Here is a 23389-nt window from a genome sequence, read left to right as displayed (position 1 = left end):
TATAAAACAGTGTAAGATTCTTTCTTGGGGATAAAAAAAATTTATGTAAATCCCTGCAAAATGTTACCATTTTGTTTTAAATCAATGAAGACTAGGTATTAATCACATTTAATACACCTGGGGTGCAGGAAAGGGTGGTATAAACATGGGTGAAATTATGTGAAAAGTTATTAAAATACCACATGCTTATACTGTTTTAATGTCAAAGAATAAAAATGTAGTTAATCGTAATTGCCGTCATTGGGGTACCCAAAGGGGTAGACAACTCCGGGTGAAGATAAATGACTTGTCAAAATGGACATGAACAGATGTTTATTATCAGTCAGAATTACAAGATAAGGCCATAAAACTACCATGAACTTGTGTATCTACCCTATTTTATTGTGATAAGACTTTATTGAGGTGTTATGCACTACGAGCTACATGTACATTGTACTTGTACATGTGCATGTCTCAATAAAAGGACATTACTATTTGCTTGTAATTAAACATGTTGTGTATGTATACATATAAGTACAAAATGTGCTGTTATATGCAGTACATGTGTGTTCCCTGCATACTTTGACTTAACTTTATTAAAATAAATTCACGCTTCAAAATTATATAAAAGGTTGTCCACTTGAGAAATTGATTTGAGAATACAATGTACATGTACAGGTACATGGCATGCTTATTGAATAAATTTGAAGACATGTACATTTTGTACATGTAGGATGCATGTACATTTGTACCTGTACATGAAGATTGTACTGACTTAGACTCTACTAAAAAAGTCTTAGTTATATGTATAAAGAAATAGTAAAACTGTGAAACCTGTGTAATCCAAACCCTGAATAACCAGACAAACCTAAGCCAGTCACTTTTTTAAGTCCTTTTAATTTTTTTTTTTATATACTAATGTATTTTTAACCAGGGTAAACTGGACACCTGTCTAAACTGAACCAATTTTAACATATTAAAAGAGTTAGATAGGTTTCACTGAACATAAATACTCCTTTTAACTTCATCGCTATGTAGTTATTTTATTTAATTATTTGTTGTTCTCCTTTAAAACTAAACTTATAAACTTTTGTTCAACATACAATGTACATTTTTTGTACTACTATCTTATAGAGGACACTTTGGGGTATATCGCTGTTTGTCTTATCTGTCCTTCAATCCACATATTATATGAACACTTAAGCGATTGGAAGGATTTTAATAACTTTTTATGTACAATTTTCGTATTCAAAGTAGTCTTCTCCATTTTATGTTCATACCCTAAGCAAACAAATTGTTTTTTGTATGTTAACAAATGTAGGAATGACCCTGTCTTACCATGTTTTTGTCCACATTTCTTGTAATCTAATGACACCTCTCAAACTACTGAGGTGATTTCTGTACAATTTTTAGTAAGCATTGGCATTGCATGAAGATGTGCTCCAAGAAATAAAAATCTTGAAGGAGATAATCTAGGGTTTAACATTTACTCTATTTGTAGAGGGGGTATTCTCTAAGTATCTTGCTTAAAGTATTTCTAGTAGACCTTTGTTTATGTAAACTAAGCTAAGATTGGACAGGCATATCAGGCATTATAGTGCAGCTGTTTTTGTATATATATACTTATATTTAGTTTTGAAAGTTTATCAATGATTTTGTCTTTCAGTGCATGTGATAGCAAACTTGAACATGATTTTCAGCATGTTTATGTCTATATCTGGTGAAAGAATTACTTTATGGAATGAGAATTGCATGAAAAATACAATTTTGCATCTAGCTTGTCCAATACCTGTCCTGCCAGGTCGTCATGGTGATGAGAGGTGAAGGTCAAAGGTTGGTGTGAGGAAATTATCTTTTACAGAGTGGTCACCCTTGAATTATTCCAAACATCTACTAGAGCAGTTGTAGTTATCATTTGATTTCTGTTTGAACTTAATAAAGACAGAAAGAAAAAGGTCAAATGAATGAAAATTTTTTATTATCCATGATCTTTGTTAAGTATGTGTTCATTTCAAGGATCAAAAATGTTTATAAAAAATGCTATAGTACAATGAACTTTGGAGTAAGAATCTTTGTAAGGGATGATAATTGATTTTTTTCTGATTTCAAGGGTTTCCTATCTGTAAAAATATTGGAATATGGTTAAAAAATTCTATGTGAATTGATTTATACATTTTATGTATGTAAACAAATTATTTTCAATCAATTTTGCCTGAAACCTGTACATTAGTTAGTATTACAATTATAGTGCTTAGTGTCCTTTTTTCAATATTAGAAACCAGTTAAAGCATGACTAACTGTCTCTAGATAAATATAAAGCATATGTAAGGTTTATCTCCCCTTTCAATATGAATGTTTACATACATGTATTTGCATGTTTTAAGCATGACTTCAAACATTAAATGTGCATACATCTGCGCTTCAGTTTTTAACCTGAAGAAATAATTAGGGTTTTACTATAAAGCAGGTAACTCAGCATTGTTTGGTTTTGGCTTTAGTGAATTGAGATCCTAAAAATGTAGAAATTTACATGATTTGTTGGTTATTTGAAGAAAAACTACCTTCATATTTTTCAGGGTACATAAAAATGTATCTGTACAGGGCAGGCTGAGTTGACTTCAAAGCTAATTTTAGGGGATCAACTGTAGCTTTGGAACAAAAGACAGTTCATTGATTTCTGAATAACTGTATAGTGGTTAATTTTCATCAAAGTGCTAATTTGGCATATTTAAGCGGTCTTTTTAGGAACACCAAAATGAATTGAAAAAGTATTTATTAGGGCACCTATTTTTCATTTGCCAAAATCAAATATGCCTAAATTATACTTATATCTATTTACATTAAAAAGACCATTTTTTACACCCCAAAATACGCGACCATGCATTAGTCCAATTAAATTTAACTTAGAATAGTTAAAAAAAAATTACCCTGCTTTATAGTAAGTTGTTAGGGAGAATGTTTTGTCAGTTATTTCGAAGGCATTAAAATGCAGTTTTGTTATACTGAATGAGATCCTCCTACTTTAGGAAACATCACCATCTGAGCCAGACCCAGAGCAATCTTGGGAAGAACCAGTTCCCACCCCTGAAGAGCCTCAATCACCATGGAAAGAAGCAGAGCTCACACCAGAAGAGCCTCAGTCTCCTTGGAAAGAAGAACCAACAGCAACTATCCACACAGGTGACACACGTCCTCCTTGGAAAGGAACACTAGTAGAGTGTGCAAAGTTATGGAGTTATTTATCAGGGGTAGAAACATTTGAACGAACTAACATGCTCCGAAAGGGGAGAGAGGTTCATAAAATATATGTAGAAGTGATTAAAGGAAAGACATTTTTGGATGATCAGTTTAATCTGACTGAATTTGGACGCATGGTTTTAACAAATGGGACAATTCGTGCTGGACGTGCCAAAAATGCTAAACAAATTGTGGTTGCTAGGGAAACACTTTATTGTAGTGGATCAGGTGCTTGTAAAAGGGCTTGTGGATACTATGGAGAATGTATGCCAGGTATGTTTACCAAAGAGAATTTTAGGAATTGTATAAATAGGATTGAGCCACATTATTTAGAACCTGTATTTTATTGTGTGAAATATGTAGTCCATTGTAATTTCTGATAAAATATAACATGTAGATGTACATGTATGTCAAGCTCTGTAACATACTAACTTCTGTCTACAATTATTATCAAGAAATATAGGAAATACAGCTCAAACCTTAGCAGATGTAAAAATAAAATCCAAAATATATGTACTTGTAAATGGCTTCTAATGCTACATGTATTTCTGAGTGTATCTTGAACATTGTACAGTACATACATGTAGTACACATGAGGAGGATACTAGTACAACATGCATGTACATGTATATGTATTAGGTATATTTGTATGTTTCAGCATGATACTATTTACATGTACATGTACATGTACCGGTAGTTAAAACTTACAGTAAAAGTTGTGGGGCAGCTAGTAGTCTAAAAAATGCTAGAGATATTTTGAAAAGAGGATTCTATCTGAGGCACAGAAAAGGGGGGTTTCAGACTATTATTGAGCTATTTTTGCCCAAATTGTGCACAAAATTAACAAAATTTCTGACTAAAGGGGATCCTATCCCTGGAAACCCCAAGATCTATCATTGATATAGTATGTACTTACAAACTTAAAATCAAATGTAAGTACGTACCATCTTAAGAATGTGGCAATAACCAGTTTTAAACATGTTTTAAAAAGCTAGGAATTTGAGACCATATAAAACTAACAAACTTAATTTTGTGGCAGCTACAATGTACATTAAGCAGTTTAAACATGTTAAAATGCCAGGAACTTGAGACCATATAGAAATTATGTGGCAGCTAGCTGTTTATGTAATGGTTTCATCTTAAATAGTTGTTATCATCAGCCAAGTAAAGTTAAATGGTAGATTTTCATCCAACCTTCACAAAAAATATGGTGCAAGTGGGAGGACTTTTATTTTTATTTTTAAACCATATCTTTGCTAGCCTTATTTCACCTATTTTTAGTATAGATATGTTCTAACCCATAGCCACATCAGTTTTAGAGAAGAAACATCATTTTAGTTACCAAGAAATGAAAGATTTGTTTAATATACTGCCTTAATACTGGAAACTGACACGATAAATATTCTGATTTTGAAATTCCAGCCCCAAATTTTTGTGTTTTTTTTTTCGGGGGTGGGAGGGGGGTGAAAACCAACTGAAATTTCATGTTGTGACAGGAACGCCTTCTAAGCTGAACGTATCTATCTGTCTAAGAGGGATCTGGTTCAGATAGGTTTAACTTTATTAATTTTTCTCTTATTACTGGGGTTATTGTCCAGAGATCAAGTTGGTGTTTCCAAGGTCCTGGACCTACAATTTCTGACATAGAATCTTTAAAACTTCATATTACTAGCTTCTGAACCTTTAATCCTATTTATTCACTCATTATTGACAGCTTTTGGTTTTCTTCAAGTGGACCATTGTTTTGAAACTTGGGAATGTCCAGGACCTTTCAAACTTGGAAATGTCCAGCTTCCAATCTTTGGAATATCCAGGGCCTTCCGCTCTCAGGAATGTCCAGCTTCAAATCTTGAAAATAAATTTGAACTCCTGTTGTCTGTTGGTAATTTCTTGTGTATTTTTGATTTACTGGCAGATATATACAATACATTGTACATGTACATATGTGTATAACAAGAAATGTATACCTTAGTAGTAATATCTCGCGCTGTTGTAATTATATTAAATTTCTGATATTATATCAAATTTAAATTAAAATTTCAGGGTGTGATAAGACAAAGATGAGAGGTCACAAGTGTAGCTACAGAGTCAAACTCACTATGCGATTAGGATATGTAAACCATTGGTTTGTTGAAGTTCTTGGATCACATGACCAATATGCGGGACCAAATTACAACAACAATGCAACTGTTTCAAATATGCCATCTCAAAAGGGTAACCATGCTAACAACAACAGTCCTGGGTCAACTCCATCACCCAACCAAAGAATGCCACCTAGTGGCAGAGGGCGAGAATCACCTAGTCATTCACCAAAGATAACTCTTCCCCAAAATAAGAATACACCAAGTAATGGAAATTCACCTGGTTTATTGCCAATCTTGTCAACACCAACCTTGCCAAAGTCTCTTGCCCCACTTGTTAATAACTTGCCTAATTCTATGTTATCTAGTCAGCCAATGGGATTGCCCCTAGCAATTCCTCATATCTTGCCTATGGTCAGTCAAGCTGCCATGTTCTCTAGTCAGGGAAGCCATAATATGAATTTATTTCCTGGTGCTCAAAATCAGTATTTTTCCTTATCTCAAGGCATTGACCAAAGCTTGCCTCAAGACATGCCTTTACCACTAGTCAAAGTGAAAAAAGAACCCATGGAAGTGGATGAGAAACCAGTTTTCATGGAAACCAAAGATTATTTAAAACCCAATATAAACCAAAAATTCAGCATTACTCAGCCACAAGAAAGAGCAAAGGCTCGAAAGCGATTTATTCCAATGCAAAGAGAAAGTAGATCCAGCTGTCACTCAACATCTAGCTCTGAAATGAATGGACCAAAACATGATATAGATGAATATATCAGGAAAGAATTACGAGATCTAGTAAATAGACGTGAACATGAAAGAGGAAGCAACCTCTGTAGCATCCAGTCAAGGAATTCTCCTTTGAACTATTGTGTCAATGGTGACAACGATGACTCTTACCACTATGTTTGGGATGAGGGTATGGAGGGGTCAGAGGTCGAGGATACTGAGAATCAAGGTCAACCCAAGGTATTTCTCATGCTTAATCCATGTATGTACAAGGTGTATGTAGTCATGTTCGTTTATTGTGATGGAAAAATATATATATATATATATAGAAAGGTCTGAAAAATTCCCAATGATGTTAGAACTGTCAAATTTGCGATGCAAATTTTTGGTCGTTCCCTCCGCGGGACTCGAACTCGTACCGCTGTGACATCTATGGCAACACCGCCTGCACAAAGTCCAGCGCCCTAGACCACTCGACCAGCTATAGCCTAGGAGGAATGACCCGGCCAGCGAAAGCTATATTTCCAAGTCCTGCGGAGGGAACGACCAAAAATTTGCATCGCAAATTTGACAGTTCTAACATCGTTGGGAATTTTTCAGACCTTTTTATACGTTTACATATCTTCCCTGTATCAATTTGATCCGATGGAGCAGCGTAGCGAATAGAGTTGTCACATTCTGAGATGTTATATATATATATATATATATATATATATAGTATTTTTAAAATTATTTTGTATATGTACATGTATGTAAAGAAATATGTACATGGATATGTTATTACATGTAAACATGTATAATGGTTGATGGAAAAAACTTGCATGAAGTTAGATTCTAGTGTGAATTTTAAAAGAGTCCAATTATGTTAGTTTTTTTTATTTTAAATTATATGGTCAAATACAATATATCACTTCCCTTGTCAAAATGTTTGTTCTGATAGGACCATTGTCATTCAAGATGGCTTTTCAAGCACAATTATTCTTTTGAAGTAAGATGTACAAATGCACAAAAATCAATTAAAAAGTCCTTTTCAACTTGCCTGATGGAAGACTATCTAAGGGTGGCCTCGAGCTGATATTTTTCATTCTGGTGGGGTTATTGTTTCTTTGACATAATCACTGCATCCATTCTTGTCATATATTGGCACCTTATATAAATTGGTAAAAACTATTCCAGAAGTATTTTGAATTCCACAGATCATATTTTTAACAGTGTTTTCTTTGTATGTTGTTCTGGCTTTGTTGTTGCATGTGTCACCTCTGCATTTAAAATGCTTGTGCATGATTGAGGTGCCTTAATAGTAACAGGCTTCAGCATTTTTGTTAAATTACTGCCTAATGGATCGCATATATTATTGTTATTTTATGCTTCAAAAACTCCTCTTTGGATATAATATATTTACTGGTAGATATATCTAGGTACATAAATGTAGTACATGTACAAAATGTACATGTATGTGTATATACATCAGGTTTACACTGCTAGTTACATTGGCCGATATAGATATTTTGAAGGGAGTGGTTCCAAAACTTCCAAGCACTAAAAGAACAAAATATTATAAAGTGGGGGAGGTCTACACCCTCCCCTTCATGGGTCCACCACTATTGGTTATGGGTTTGGCTCTTATACAGTGTAGTTAAACAAAGTTGTAGTGATAAAGCCCATGAAACAAAAACAAAAAGAAACAGCTACATGTAGTTAAATAATGATCTGAATAAAAAAAGGAAAGGTGCCATCATCTATCCTTTAACATTGAGTAGGACCCACATTCATGTACAATTACAGGTATACATTAAACTGTAAGAAACTTAAGGCAATCAGAAAATAAAAAACTGAGTAGAGTCAGGTATATTGATATGAACTCTACATGTTTAAATTTGATGACTATGCTACAATATTAATTAACCATAGTCTTTCTAACTTTTATGTATCAGATTTTTTTTTCACACGTAACTTGTTATAAGTGCATGCACATTTTATAGTATATATTGTATCTCTTCATTGTACAAATGTAGCTGTATGGAAGTTCGTGCTGTGACAAGAGTGTTGAAATTGTATCATTACACAAAAATATTATGTCATAACCCTGTTGTTGGACTAAAATATCCAAAACTGAACTATGATCATAAGAACTTTTTCCTAATCTAATCGATTTTGGCTCTTAAGTAAATGTTAACTGTGTTTGTCATACTCCCAAGTTTAGTGGTGAGAGAAACACATTAATTACGTCTTAGAAATTTTTTCAACTACCCTGATTCAGTCAAATTTCCTATCGATCTTTCTTGTTACCATGGCAATAACTTTTATTGGTAAATTTACTGTTAGCCAAATTAAGACTTAATTTCGGGTGACGGAAGGAGAAATTGCCAAATTAGCATATAAATGAATGAGCTTTCAATTGTTGGAGGGTGGGTTTTCGTATTAATCAATATCAATGGTAGTTTGACCCACTGTTAAAACTTTGTTAAATGCAATCGGCACGTAAAAGTTAAACAATAAATATTGATGGTCTAACTTTGAGAGAATTGATTCTGAATCATCATGCGTTGGAATTAGGAAAGTTAGTTATTTATATGAAAAATATTCGTCTGTGTTTTTGTGATTGCCATTTTCCTTACGGAGGCTTTTAATTCAGTACTTTCATAGAAGAATTATTACTCAAATACATGTGTGTTGTTAGATTTTTCTATGTGACAATTTTTTTTTCTCGACATTTTGGTTTCATACAGAACAATTGGCATTACCAACTTTGTTTCTTTGGCCATTATTGGTTTCTGATCATACTTTAGTGTCTTGTTTACTGCGAATTTTCCCCTGTGAAATTTCCAAATTACAATTTAATATAAACGGAAAAAATATGGAAAATTTGAAACAGACAAACATGTTCTTGTAGGTTTCTTGGTGTTGATTATGATAGAAATTTCCAGACTTTTACTTTATATATCCTTTTCATGATCGACAACAAGTTTAAACTTACATGTACATGTACAGTGTATATTTTATACATGTACAGATGAATGAGATATTGCATATTTATCAGACTTAAAACAAAAGATATGTCTCGATTACAACATACATTTGATGTAAAATTTAGATAGAATTTGACACTTACAAGGAAATAAATTTGCAATTACTTTTTAATTGTTTCTACCTGATGTAGGCTTTGTGTGACAAATTCTTGCCGCAGGACACAAGTTCAGAGTGTTGTTATCGTTTTTTGGAACACAAAATCTGGAGATTATGTTTGTCATGAAGTCATAAACTTGTCTATGTATTGTCACAACAATACATCATTGTAACCCCATATTAGGGTGAGAGGGTATACTATTTAGGTGAGGCTCACCAAAGGGTAATATTACATCCATTAGAAACATTTTCTTTGGGGGTTTGATCCCTAGTTTGTCTGCATTGTCAGTCTCAAATGATCAGGCTGATGTGTAAATTGATCAACTTTGTCTGTGTACATAGTAATTTTTTTTCTGATAGAACCAAATTTTAGTTTATTTTTTTGCTCCACTTGTACATGTATTTCAACCTTGTTTCATAGACTTTTCGAATTGGGAAAATCAGTCCATCTCTAACGGTTTCCAAACTTTGTATAGTTTTGAGAATCATAAAATACAGATCAAGTTAAAATATCAGTTTTATGGGATTGTTTTCTCAAAGGATATAGCCATTTTAAATTGTTTTTACCCTGCAAATTGTTCTGCAACATGGTGGGGTATCATTTTATGTACTATCAAATACCATATTATTGTTGTTTTCCCAAAATTATTATATTAAATCAATGAAGATCAAGTTTGGTAACCTGTCAACTGATGTTTAAAAGCCATATTTTTTCTGGCATACATGTAGAAAAAAAATCATTCTTTTCTAATGGCAGTCTACATTCCCATAGAAACTCATCGAAAGACTTTGTTAATATAAGGGATAATATGTCTCCATTTTATTCAGGATGGGGAGTTGGGATGGGGGCTAGGATCTTATTTGAAATGAAGGTGCGGGATAAGACAAGTGATGAGCTTTTTGATTCTATTGCACAAAGAGTAAAGTTTTGCAGACTGTAACAATTAAGCAATTGCTTTTGAGAACAGTCAAGGTTATATTTTATATGTCAGGTTTCAGTGGAAGGTCTAGGACTTTCCTAATTTTCAAATCAATGATTCCCTTTAGGCCACAATAAAGTGTTGAGGAATAGGATTTAATGGTCCAAGACCTAGGTAAATGAAACTTCAAAGGTCTTACAGCTGAAGGTAAAAAAAGTCCACTTTTTTAGTTTATCACATTGTAAGATACAAACTGAAGTTAGTAAATTGATGTTTAATTACATATGATGTACATCTATGAGAGATGTACTACAGTCACAAATACATGTATATCTAACAGACAAGGAAACTTTATTCTTGATCACTTTGATTATTGGTTTATTGATCTAATTGATTTATGAATCTTACAGAACAGTGTAGGCACCTTTCTTTTAATTCTAGATGCTCTGCATGTATCTGTTTTTTTACACTCATTGTCTCAAAAGCATTACATAATATTATCAATACAATGGAAATTACTTAATGAATTACATGTGTCAATATTTTAGAAATTTTTAAGGTGCATTTGTGATGACATAAACAAGCAACATCTGACCCAACTTGACTTGTCAAAACTGCACAGATAATGAACTTAAGACAGGTATACATCCTGTAATGGTGAAATAAAATTCAATTGGAAAATTTCAATGTTTCATTACACAGACTTATAACATGTAAAAATTGAAGAGATTTAATCTTAATCATAATGAAAAAAAAAGCAGCTTTGAATTTTTTCAATTTTCAATTGACAAGCATTTAATTTATAAGGGTAATTCAATTTCAGCTGGAACATGATTTTAAGTGTAAGTAGTATATGAACTGGATGGTCTCTCTTTCCTGTAATGTATGTTCAAAGGCGAGATGGAGCAAGTGTAGTTAAACCAGGGTTAACTGAACTACATAGATTTTATCCTAATTTTCAGTCTATAAAGATTGTTATCAAACACTAGTCTAGAAGTTCTGATATAAAAATGCATCTGAAACCAAACCCTGAGTAATCTGAAAACCTGCGTTAACCACACACTTTTTAAAGTCCCTATTATTAGTTTAAATGTATTTTTAACCTTGGAAAACCGGACACCTCTTTAAACTAGACCAGTTTTAAAGTCATAAATGGTTTGGTTTGAACAGGTTTAACTATATTTCCTGTTTATTTACGGTATGGTTTAGACAGCTAGGTTTAATTGTACATGTATGTGTAACTTGTTGAAATTATTGTAATTATGACACCCTAGGTTATCTGTATATCTATCCTGAATACAGTTTCAAATTCTAATCTTTTTGAAGAGCTTCTTTTGGTAAACATGATCCAAATGAAGTGGTTTCAGTCTCTATCCATTTATCCCTTTACGTGTGTACTTGTACATGATGCATGATACATGTATATACATGTATGAGTGATTTTCTGAGAAAATGTAAACTTATTTTATCTCTAGAAGTGGTATTTATTTTAATGATTTTTTTCCTGAGAATGTATGTTATCAGACAGATTTATAAAGGTTCAATGTAGTTAATAGTGAAAACAAATGGGGAAGGGAGAGTAATTAAGTGTAAGTGTTCGTAAGAATCTGTGGCAAAATGGAAAAAATCAGAAACGTGCTTGTGGAAAGCCTATGGATCTGACAATGTTATATCACCTTCTCTATTTGATACCATTATTGGATTTGAATCTTAGAAAAATGAGGTTTTTGACAGAGTTATCTGCCCTTGAAATGTTTATTTTCAATGATATTGTAACTCAATGGTCCAGTATGATATGAACAATCTTGTCTGTTTTCCTTGATTCTGATGGTGCAAATAGTCAAATTAAACTATCAAAATGTGGGTTTTTTTCATACTATGTTTCACTGACTGCCTGATTCTTACAGATACTGACACTTAATATTTTCCCTTATTTCTTAACCAGTTCCAATTTTTGTAACATTAATATGTTTATATTAGAGTACAATAAAAACTGTCTTAGTAACCACCTCTATTCAACAGTAACCTGTCTGAAAAGACTTTGATAAAAAAATACCCTTAAGTAGTGAATTCTATGTTAAAATAACCTGTAGATAAAGACCACCAATCTAATCTGAGTAGGATTTTGCTCTCTTTTTGAAGGCTTCCTGAGGTATGGTTCACTGTATGTTAAAACCTATCCTATTGGTATACTTGTCCAGCCACGATATGACTTTAAACTTAAACATACCCTATGTAACTATTATCTGTACACATCATTGAAAGGGTATCCACAGTTTTGTAAATAGCTATTAGGGTATGCATAAATTATTGGTAATCACCAAGACATCAAAAACATCATTCATTCCTATCTACATTATTGATAACACCTCTGATACATAAATGTTTAAATAAGAATCTTAAATACTATCTAAAAGGGGTAGGTCTCGTAGGAGAACTCTCAGAGCTCCTGGGTATGCATATTTAGTCGCTACAGTGATTTCAGTATCATACAGAACAATGCACGACTTCAACACCTTTGATCCTTAGGCCATTGTTAGTTTCCCATCATAGTTACGGGTATGTTTCTTACGTAGAAAGTATGCGGACCTCGGGGTAGGAGGCTATAAATTAGTGATGTGCTGGCGTCCCATAATCGGTTTATCTTGCAATGAAACATTTTATTCTCCGGTTAAGTTATTTATGTTTATATTTTATGCTGTACTTAGCAGGTGAAATCAATAACACAAATAGGAGAATTTATTACATTTTCACATTATCTCAATTTTTCATGTTCTTAATACTAAGCTTGTATTGAATTATTAACTAGAACATGCAACTTTAATTGCACTTCATTTACTTACATGTATATTGTATGTATATGTCCTACGCATTTACAGTCAAATCTTACCTGGATTCAGCAATATCCAGTCTTGAATGACACAAAAATAACTCTATGTAGGGCATTCTATGTAAAATTAACCTGTCCTATGTGACCATGATTTTGTTCTTCCTTGGAAGGTCACTGAAACTATGGACCCATGGTCTAGTTTCATGGGTTACTTTTGTTACTTTGTATGTATGATTTTAGTTACTTTATGTTCTTTGTTGTGTATGTCTGTTTTCCATGTCTGGTTGATTACATTCTTTTGATTACCACTATAACCTTGGTTCCCTTGATTACTCTTTCATAAAAATCTCAAACTCAGATTTTTATAAAATTATCTCAAATTTCTAATCTAATTTCTTGAAATTCAAAATTTGAGGAAAAACATGTCTCTTGAGAATATTTCAGTTTGAGAATTTTTTATTTTATTAAGCTAAGGCAGATTATATAAGTCCAAACTTACAGTAATAAACTCACAAACAAGGTCAATACTCGATAGGCTTTAGGTTATTTTATTTTCTGTGAACTCATGCTTTAACCAAGTTACAAAGTGGCCAACTTTTTAGAAGTATAATATATAGCACTACATTTTTCCTGAATGATGGCTTCACACTTACAAAAAACTAAAATATGCACATATGTATGCATAGTGAATAAAAAACTTACATCAATGTATGACTTTTTACTCAACCTTATGTTTAGCTTTGGAATGAAAACAGTTGTTTTGATATTGTTAATGAGATTTCATTGATTCATTAAAAAAAATTCTTTGTTGATAAAGCTCCTATGAGGTTGTTGAATCATGAAGGGTGCTAACCATTAAAGACCATAATAGTTAATTATCCTATCATATTGCCATTTTGATTGGCAAACTTTACATGAGTTATAGTACTTATACATTTTATGTATTTGACACTGTAGGAATAAAATACTGTAAATTTATTATGTGCAAGTTTAAGAGTTAATTTTACTCCACACAACAAACTAAGAAATGTCACCCCTCTCGCTTTTTATTAAAACTATAAATTCAATATAGAAAACAAATCACCATTAAAAATCCCATATGATGGCTCGAAATCCTAGCAATTGATCAGCTTCTCAGACTGCATTGTATACACAATTAGGATGAATATTTACCCGAAAGGAAAATTCTTCACAGTGCGGGTATTGATACAAAATACTATTGATTTTTACATAAACTGAGCTGTCAAATGCTAGTGTCTATGAATTAGGAAGGATTTTTTGTCAGAATTTTCTAACTGCCATCATAACACGGCCTCACTCGTTTAATATTGATGTTTCTGGTTCTTAATAGCTAGAGATGTGATGGTAAATTGAAATAATTTGATTTTTGAAACTTTGTGATACTCAGGGTTTTCAGTTGTGCTATTATTGATAGAGTAATGTTTATAGATGTAGATTATCTTATTGTGTTCACTCATGATAGATTTTAGAAATATTTAGAAATAAATGTTGGTAAGAAGAGAATTGATGAACAGATGATAAATTGTACTAGTGTACTGATAGTCAGCCTAAAGATTTAATCTACAGTGTTCTTATTCCAAAGGGTATTTGAAAAAATTAAATTCATAATTTTGTAGGTTAAAGTTCATTTAAAATGTCCAGTTTTTGAGGTTTATTACACTATACATGTACATATTTAGCTATTTGCTCTATTAGTAGGTCTATTTAGACACTAAAATTCCCAAAGGACTGAGATATGTGTGTTTCATGTACACAAAATTAAATGAAATTCAGGTTCAGTCCATTTCTTTTTCTTAATGACCTTGGTGGACTTGGTAGTAGCATACATTTGTAATCTTTGAGATCTTTTAGGTGACGTCAGTTTCCTTTGACCTTTGAAATTTCATTTACCTAGGTACTTGACCTTCAGTCCTTTTCATTGACACTTCTTTGAGGACTGTTTGTTTTCCTCCAGTGGACCATTGATTTCAATCTCAGAAAAGTTATTCCACAGAACTTTCCACTCATAAAAGTAAACATTGGAGGAGTAAAACAGCATTCAATCAATCAACCTATTGCCATTTTTTTTATCATGTAAATAATTTCAATTTATGGTAAATTCCTCTCATATTGTCTGTTAAATGAAAGTCTTTTTTTCAAAAATGGCTTTTGCCAAAGGTGTGCACTTACCTCACTTTCTGCTACACATCAGTTGTTATGGTTTTTATTTAAAAGACGCAATGAATATAATTTCATTTCTATACAATATTACTCCATAACCATGTTTGCAATAAAGCCGACAAACAATCGTGGTTGAAATAGAAGATTTTATTTTAATTTAAGACCCTTTACTCCCTTAAATGGTGGGTCTAATAAAACCCTGCAATGACCTGAAGAATTAAAATGCTCTATTGATGAAGTGAGTTTATTCACCATGTTTTTTCTTTGTCTTTTCAGGATCTCATCTCTCGGGTTCAGCAGTTGGAATCTCATGTTAAACAGCTCAGAAATGTGATGTTAAAGAACCAAGGAGACACTAAACAGGGTCGTAAACAGAAATTCAAAGAATTTGACTTCAAAAAGTAGGTGCCTGTATACAGCAAGTATGTCAACATCTTAATTTGGTCATATAGAGAGGGGAAATATTTTTAACCAAGGAATCTGTTTCTGTCATTAAATCTGTAAAAAAAACCTTGAAAATGTCAAATTGTAGGACTCTTGCAGAAATTAAATCACCCATCAGTGGTAAAAAAAGTCACATGCTTTTTATATGACTGCAAAAAACTTACAGTCGTTAATTGATACGATGCTGGTGCTGTTGTAGTTATCAGTGTCTGGAGACTCTTGGTTGTCATGCAATAACTTTAGTATTAGGTGGTTGATCTTTTAAAAATTGTATGATATGATTCCAGACCACAAAAAGAAAGTTGGTATTGATTTTGGGGAATATGGCTCCAACTTTATATTAATTAAGGGGCCAAATAGGGACAAAAAAGTCAAAAGTGATGTTGTGACATTTCTAACACTGTTCTCCTGTAACAATTGTTGATGTCATAGACAGATGATAGCTAGAAATTCCACCAGGACAAAGATGTCCTGTTTTCATTTGGCAGAATTACAAGAAACAGAACCTACAACTTAAGCTATGAAATTTCTCACATCTCAAGAAATAACTTTTCATAGTTTAAGTATGTTGGCAAACCTGGACATTGAAACTATGAAAATGTATCGCTGTTGATGTGGGAAATTCCCATAATCAACTCACTTTCCTTGTTGATTCTATATTTAACAGTTGCACATGTTATACTGTCCCACTTTTCCCATATTTAAAAGTCAGCAAAAAAAATATAAAAAAAACACAGGGAAGAGAATTTTCAACAAAGAAAACATACTAAAAATTATAAAATTTCCCCCAAAAGCATTTTAGAATGATACTGTACTTGTAAAGAAGAACCAATTATCCTGTTTCAGGTACAATATATGCCAGTAGCATTTAAGATTCTGTATATATTTTTCAGGTACAACACACAGCATGTAACATTGAAGATTCTGCATCTCTTTTTAGGTACAGAGTACGACATGTAACATTTAGATTCTGTTTCAGGTACAATATAAACCACATGACATTAAAGATTCTAAAAGATTTCTGTTTCAGGTTCAATTCCTGTCACATGACTGTCGGCATTGAAGATTGCTTATCTATTTTTCAGGTACATGTACAACACACAAGATTCCATATCTACAGTGTGGGAAACCACCACTCGCAAGCTCGCTAAATACAAGTAGATGTGTATTTTGGCGAGTTATCATTTGCTTACGGTCGTCAATTTGGCGACTGTCATTTGATTGGCTAGTTCTGTCAAAAGTTAACCAGCCAACTGGTTATAAAGTAAAACATCCCTTAACACCATACATAAAAATATGTTCCCTACATTTTAAGAAGTTTAGCTTGAATATGTCAAGTGAATTTTGGCATGATATGCACAATTTTATTGACTTGTAAAGCATTGTTTACGATCTGCCATTTTTATTTCCGGTAAACGGTTTGTGCCAAAACCTAGGCAACGGTCCTGATCTCGTATTAGTATTCAAACTAAATTATCTTGGTAATTTAAGATTTGCTACCATGCAAATTAGTTGTTTATTGTCAAAATAAAAATGAACCAGAAGCAAATGATTTTCTTGTTTCATAATGATGAATCTGTTGAAATATAATTTTATTTTTTAAGATATGAGTTCAGAAATGGAGTACTTATTTTGTTACTGTAAAGTACATGAATAACTTAAATGGGATGGAATATTCGAAAATGGAAAAGTTTTTGATAAATTTAAAATAAATGAAAAGATAGTTGAAGAAAGAAAAAGAAAGGCAGAAGATAGTCAAATCCAAGAGAAAATAGATGATAGTACAGAAAAAAAACCAACGAATGTGGCTAGTTTCAATATTCCACTATCCAGAATGGCAAGTTGAGAAAAAAAATGGTTTCTCACACTGTATCTATTTTTCAGGTACATGTACAACACACGATTCCATATCTATTTTTTAGGTACAACACACAACACATAAGATTCTATTTTTATTTTTCAGGTACAACACACGCCACATAGCATTGAAGATTCTGTATCTTGGATGGGATTACCATGGCTTTGCTGTACAGGAAGACACAGACAAGACCATCGAGTCTGCTTTGTTCGATGCTCTCATTAAAACAAGGCTTATTGAATCCAGGTATTTTCATAAATTTATGTTAAATGTATCAGACCCATTTTTTTTTTTTCTTTTTAGATATACCAAGATGTCTAAATGTGAAAAATTCTGAATATTAGGGGATTATACTATACCCCACAATTTGTGATGTAATGTTTTGGACTTGTCTGTGCATCTGTACACCCATCATTTGGTTATAGTATGATGTTACCTGGATAACACCTCCATTTTTGAAGGATTTTCTTTATTTTTTTCTGATGAAAACTTATAAGGAAGGTAATATATCATGTATATGTATATGAAGTATTATTATTGTGAGGGGAGGTAATCTTACATGTAATGATTGTATGTTCAGAGTCAAATAAGAATGATTTTATGTGTAATTGCACATAGTATTTCCAGTTACAGACATGAATAAATAATCAATAATTTACTGTTAGTAGGGACCACAGGGTATTTATAAAAGTGGGAAGTATATACTGATCATGTTGTCAGTTCGTTTGTCTGTCCCCAGTTTTGATCCACAACTCCTCTGAAACAGATGAATGGAATTTTACAAATTATTTATCACATGTTGGCATTGTGCACCTTTTTCCCCATTTGAATGACTTTAGTGGATACCTGCTTCAAAATATGGACTTTTTCATTTGAAGACCAGGGAGGGACCTTTTAAGCTGCAGTTACTCTGAAAAAGCTGAATCTAATGAAGGTTTAACAGATTCTATATTACATTATGCATTTGTACATTTCCTACTTTGTTTATCTATCTGAATGACTTTTGAGATTTTCTGATGCCAAATATGGACTATGTCCTTTGAAGACCAAAGGGAGGCCTTCTTCTAACAGAGGTGTTTACTTATACAAATTTTCGTATTTTCTATGGGTTTTGACTGCATATTACGCTCTACGGATTGTGAATATCCATAGTACCTTTGTTAAAATTTCAGAGAGTTCAGGATTTTACAGATCATTTCCATAGAATACTGTGAAAAATATGGATTGTCATCAAGTAGTATAAACAGATCTGTTCTAATCTACAACTCCTTCTTGATGAAACTTTCACTAATTCTTTATTACATGATAACATTGTGCACCTTCTATTTGTTTTTTTTTTTTCATCTGAATTCTTGTAACTGCTCTTCATTCTAGAAACTTTGCAGGATTTCTCTGATTATGAATTTATGGTAATGCATTTAATGTTTATTTCAAAAATCAAACAAATTTACTTTGCTGATCATCCACAGGGATTTTGGTGTATAACAGGTCCAAAATCTAAAATATATAAACAAAGTGAAAATGCAATGAAAGTTAATAAACCACATTCTTCTTCCAGAGAAACATCAAATTACCACAGATGTGGAAGAACAGACAAGGGTGTCAGTGCTTTCAGCCAGGTATGATTCAGTAATCTATATGTAAAGGGAGATAACTGTATATATTTAATGTGACTAAAAATTTTGTCATAACAGCTACATTGCAAGATCTATAGTAAACTAAATGTTATGAATTTAAAGAAGTGATGAATATCTCAACTGTATTATGACTTTTTGGGAAATAAATATTTTACAACATTATTTATACATGTCCTGATTATAATCTTCTTAGTTACTGTAAACTTAACTGAGACAGGTGAAACCTGAAACATTAGTTTCATCCTTTCAATTAGTCACAAAGCTGTTTGGTCCAGTCAAATCCTAGGCCAATGTTTCACATGTTTTGTAACTTCGTGTGCTGGAAAACTCATCTTGCAGACATTTTTGGACCTTAGTACATCAGGTCCTCAATTTTCAATTTACAGTTTCTAGACTTCCCGTCAGAAGTACATAACGACTGTATTTTGGTGTGTATTATGCACACATTTTTACATAGAAATCATTTCCAGAACATGGGAGTGCGTATTATACATCAATACGTAAGAATTGGCCACAAAATTAAAGATTTTGGTACGTGAATAGACATTGCGTTATGTAAACAAACCAGAAGTGAAATGTTACTGAAAGAAATTTTATCTAATCATCAAATATATCTTTAAGTATTAAATTTTTAGTGATATTTTCTTCAAATTATGTTCAAATAACTTAATAACATGTTTCAAACAAAAGTTGTACAATATTTCCTTCTTATAATGCCTGGTTAGAAATTAATATGAAACAACTAAAAACCAAAAAGTTACTAATTCCTTTTTTGTCAAAGCCTCCTTATCATATGCTTTTACAGCTGAAAATAACTATTCTGATATATATTTTGATTGTTTCTTACAATTTTCTTTCTTAAAAGTATGTTTTTAAATGAAAAATTGTGAAATTTGAGTTACAACCGAAACCGGAAATGTTCGATTTTCCTGACTTTCGATTTTGTTTTATAAACCATTTCATATGTCCTGTGTCAATTTTATCATGCTTTAAAATTAAAATTATCCAATTTATGTAGCTACTGATGTTTACATGATGTTTTAGTCTGCATAGAAGTTACTTTTCTTCACATTTTCTTAGGAAATACCGCATCAAGGTAAATAAATTGACCGATCAAGTGCAAAATATTGATTTTTGTGTCTTACAAAATTTTATTGCAATCAAGCTTTTTTTTCACACATTTAGACCTTCAAAATTGCTTTGTGTACAATACATAAATGCACACTAAACACGCCAAAATATGGTACTATTGTTGTACTTTCATACACTATGTTGTTTCAGAGTTAAAATAGCAAATCTTTGATTTTTAAAATCCTATTAGAAACAACTTACTCAATGATGTGTTTACATTTGGTGATCTGAGAAAGTATGTATTGTTTTGTATTTAGGTGAGCATTTGTTGCGCTTCACCATCATGACCATATCTGTCCTTTTTCTTTTGTGATTGCTATAGGGAAGTATTGCTGGATGTCTAAATTAATGATTGTGATTCATATTTTAAAAAAGTGTTCAATAGTTCTGTGTTACAAATGGCATTCTAGAAATGTTTGTGTTATATTCAACTAATGCTTGTTAAACTTGTAGGTGATGTCTATAGATCTGAGGACCAATTTACTAGAAGGACCAGGTGTGAAAGTCAGAGAAGATGGCACTGCACATGAACGTCCTGGTAGGTAAATATTGAGAAAACTGTATGCGTGTGTATTATTTTAGTATCAATCATTTAATGGTTAAATTTGGTGTCATTTTGTTTTGGTAAGACTTAATTGTAAGAGTGGAGGTTTTCAGTTTCTTTATAGATGATTGATGGTCTTTATCGTAATTACAGTGATTTTCCTACTCTTGTAGGGAAAGGATCAGAGGCCCATGCAATTGGCAGATTTATTTATATATGTGAAAAAAAAATTGGTAAATTTTGTTGGGTGTAGTGACCCATCTAGGTTGTCCTTCTTATCATTTTTTGGATATTTGGACTGTCATTCATTCGAAATTAAATTATAAGGAATGTTTTTAATTTTTGGACAGGTTATATAACCTGGTTTGGGTCAGCTTAAAACCTTTGAATTGTGAAGTATGTAAGTGTCATCTTGTGCAAACCAGGTTTGTGTGCAAAGGGCAATAACCCATCCTAGTTGTCCCCTTTATAATGAAACCTTGCTTATTTTGTCTGCAAATAATATTTAGAGTCTATGAAAATAATTTAAAGGAATTAAAAAAAAAGTTCACTTTTATGATAAAAGTATATTACAAAGTTACTGGAGATATTTATTATCATGACTTTATAATCCTGCTATATTCATATGAAAAAAAATTATTAAAAATAACCATGCAATAATGAAAAGATTCATAATACAACGAATCTCTGGGGACTGTGTTAGTTACTTCGTTATATGCATCGTCCATTATATCAGAAACTTTTTTTTTCAAAATTAGGATTCTCTCCCCTTTTGTTTTTATTTTTTTTTACTAACCTAGCCATCTTGTCACTCTACACGTTGACGTACTCCCAGACAGTTACAGTGGGGAAACGCTCTCGGACCCACGTGGGTCTGGGAGTAGGCCAGAGCATCAACACAGCAGCCCAGCCGCTAGAAGGACACTCTTTTTCAAAATTAGGCTGGGTTCAATGGTTTGGGTGTCATTATTTGATTGATATTTTAATGAGTTATAAAACAAAAATACAGGTAATATTAGCTGATCTTCTGTGTGTTCATCAACCGTGAAATTGTTGATTAATCAATTATCGTGAGTAGCAGACAACTGGTGTCCGATGTTTACATAACCATTAAATTTACCCTTTGTTTTATCCAGGTAATCTTCAGCAATAAATCTGTCACCAGGCCCTAAGAAATACTTCGTTATATCCCTGATTTCGCTATAACGAATTCATACTGGGAATGGAAAATTTGTTCTAATTCGTTATAAACCTGAATTCGTTATAAGCCTGTATGTTATAAGCGAACACTACTGTACATGAATTTTAATCAATACTTTGATGAACAGTCTGAATGTGATATGACTTTCTCGTAGATTATGATAGACAGTTTAGATATTTTTGTTATTTTTTTCAGGTGACAAGACCACAGAAATAAAATATGTTCACATTCTCAACAAAGTTCTACCTCAGGAGATTAGGGTGTTAGCATGGACTCCAGTAAACCCTGATTTCAGTGCTAGGTAAGATAAAAAAAAAAAAAATTAGGGTGTTAGCATTGACTCTGGTGAACCCTGAAATTTAAGTGTTGGTAAAAACTCATGTCTATCCTGAGTTTAATGCTAGAGTTGTTCATGCTGCAGAACCTTATAAATTCTATCTGCTTATTTAATAAATTTGCAGAACAAATTTCTATTTTAGTTTTATAATAATGAAAACCCAGATTATTTTTTGGCATACTTCATCGGGTAGTAACAATTCCACTTTGCCACTGTCCGATACATGGTTGATAATTTGATTTATGTTGTAATTTTAACAGGCAGGTCTTGTTTGTGTCATTTCAATTTCATAAAGCCACATAGTCACGATTGTAGGTAATGACTTGCCTTTATCCTTGCAGTTTAAGTAGCTGTCTTTGTAAGAATCATGCAAAAAATGAAAAATGTGATACACCCCTAAAAAGGATATGTATTTTTATTTTTTGAATTATGTTGTTTATGGGTCTATATTATGAAATGTATAATTATACATTCCAATCTGTCTGCTCTTATGAGATAATCAACATTGTAAATCCAATAGATTCTTTTGTATTTGAGTGTCATTGACGGAGTTATCTCCCTTAATATTGACATCTGCAGTACATTCTATACAAGTTTTATCTCCTAAGAGCACAGGTTATATGAAAAACTGAATGTTAATTTCTGTTTACTATGGCAATTTGAACAAAATATCAAAAATAAAAATATGTAGGCTTTTTACCCATGAATCACATTATACATGATTCTTAGCTGGAGTACTACTTGAACAAATCTTATGTGCTCTACACAGCAGATTAAGCAGTTTTAGGAACAAAAATTTTTGCTATGATTACTCCATTTTCCGTTTTTGACTTGGGGTTTAACTTATGAGGAACCAGATTACAATAAAAACAAAACAGTTCCAGTATTGATTTCCAGGTCATAACTTGAAGATCGTGATGTGGTGGATCATTACCCTCTATCATTTTGCATGTAGGAAAAATTGAAAATTTATGACCTCACTTTTAATCAGATGTTAGTCAAAATGTAAGGTGGTAAAATAAATATATGTAGTAAGGAATTTGAATTGCTACATGTATCATAACATGAAAATAAGTTAGTTAACAATCCAAGTATGTTCATGTACTGTAAACCATAAAATTTTTGCCACAGTTTTATTTTTGCTTTTTTCATGGTGA

The 23389-nt window shown here is 32.3% G+C and overlaps 1 protein-coding gene across 2 annotated transcripts in view; it reads left to right on the top strand.

Annotated features, from left to right (window-relative positions):
- LOC148601965 (uncharacterized) overlaps nt 1–23389 on the top strand; it is a 37501-nt gene that overhangs the window by 2841 nt on the left and 11271 nt on the right. Inside the window, exons 1-8 of one of the 2 annotated variants that reach the window (XM_088554357.1) lie at nt 1650–1812; nt 3006–3489; nt 5260–6263; nt 15357–15481; nt 17488–17628; nt 18941–19001; nt 20604–20688; nt 22091–22196. In XM_088554357.1, the coding sequence (XP_088410483.1) occupies nt 3252–3489; nt 5260–6263; nt 15357–15481; nt 17488–17628; nt 18941–19001; nt 20604–20688; nt 22091–22196 (1760 nt within the window). In that variant the 5' untranslated portion in view covers nt 1650–1812; nt 3006–3251. Of the gene's footprint in view, nt 1–1649; nt 1813–3005; nt 3490–5259; nt 6264–15356; nt 15482–17487; nt 17629–18940; nt 19002–20603; nt 20689–22090; nt 22197–23389 lie in introns of those variants that run through there. The other variant, XM_088554356.1, reaches the window with a different exon arrangement.

This window comes from Perna viridis, chromosome 12 (genome assembly GCF_037379345.1).
Source record: "Perna viridis isolate PV_CMFRI_1.1 ecotype Kerala chromosome 12, ASM3737934v1, whole genome shotgun sequence".
NCBI lineage: Eukaryota > Metazoa > Mollusca > Bivalvia > Mytilida > Mytilidae > Perna > Perna viridis.
Note: the sequence above shows the minus strand (reverse complement) of the source record. Positions and strands in the feature narration are given on the sequence as shown.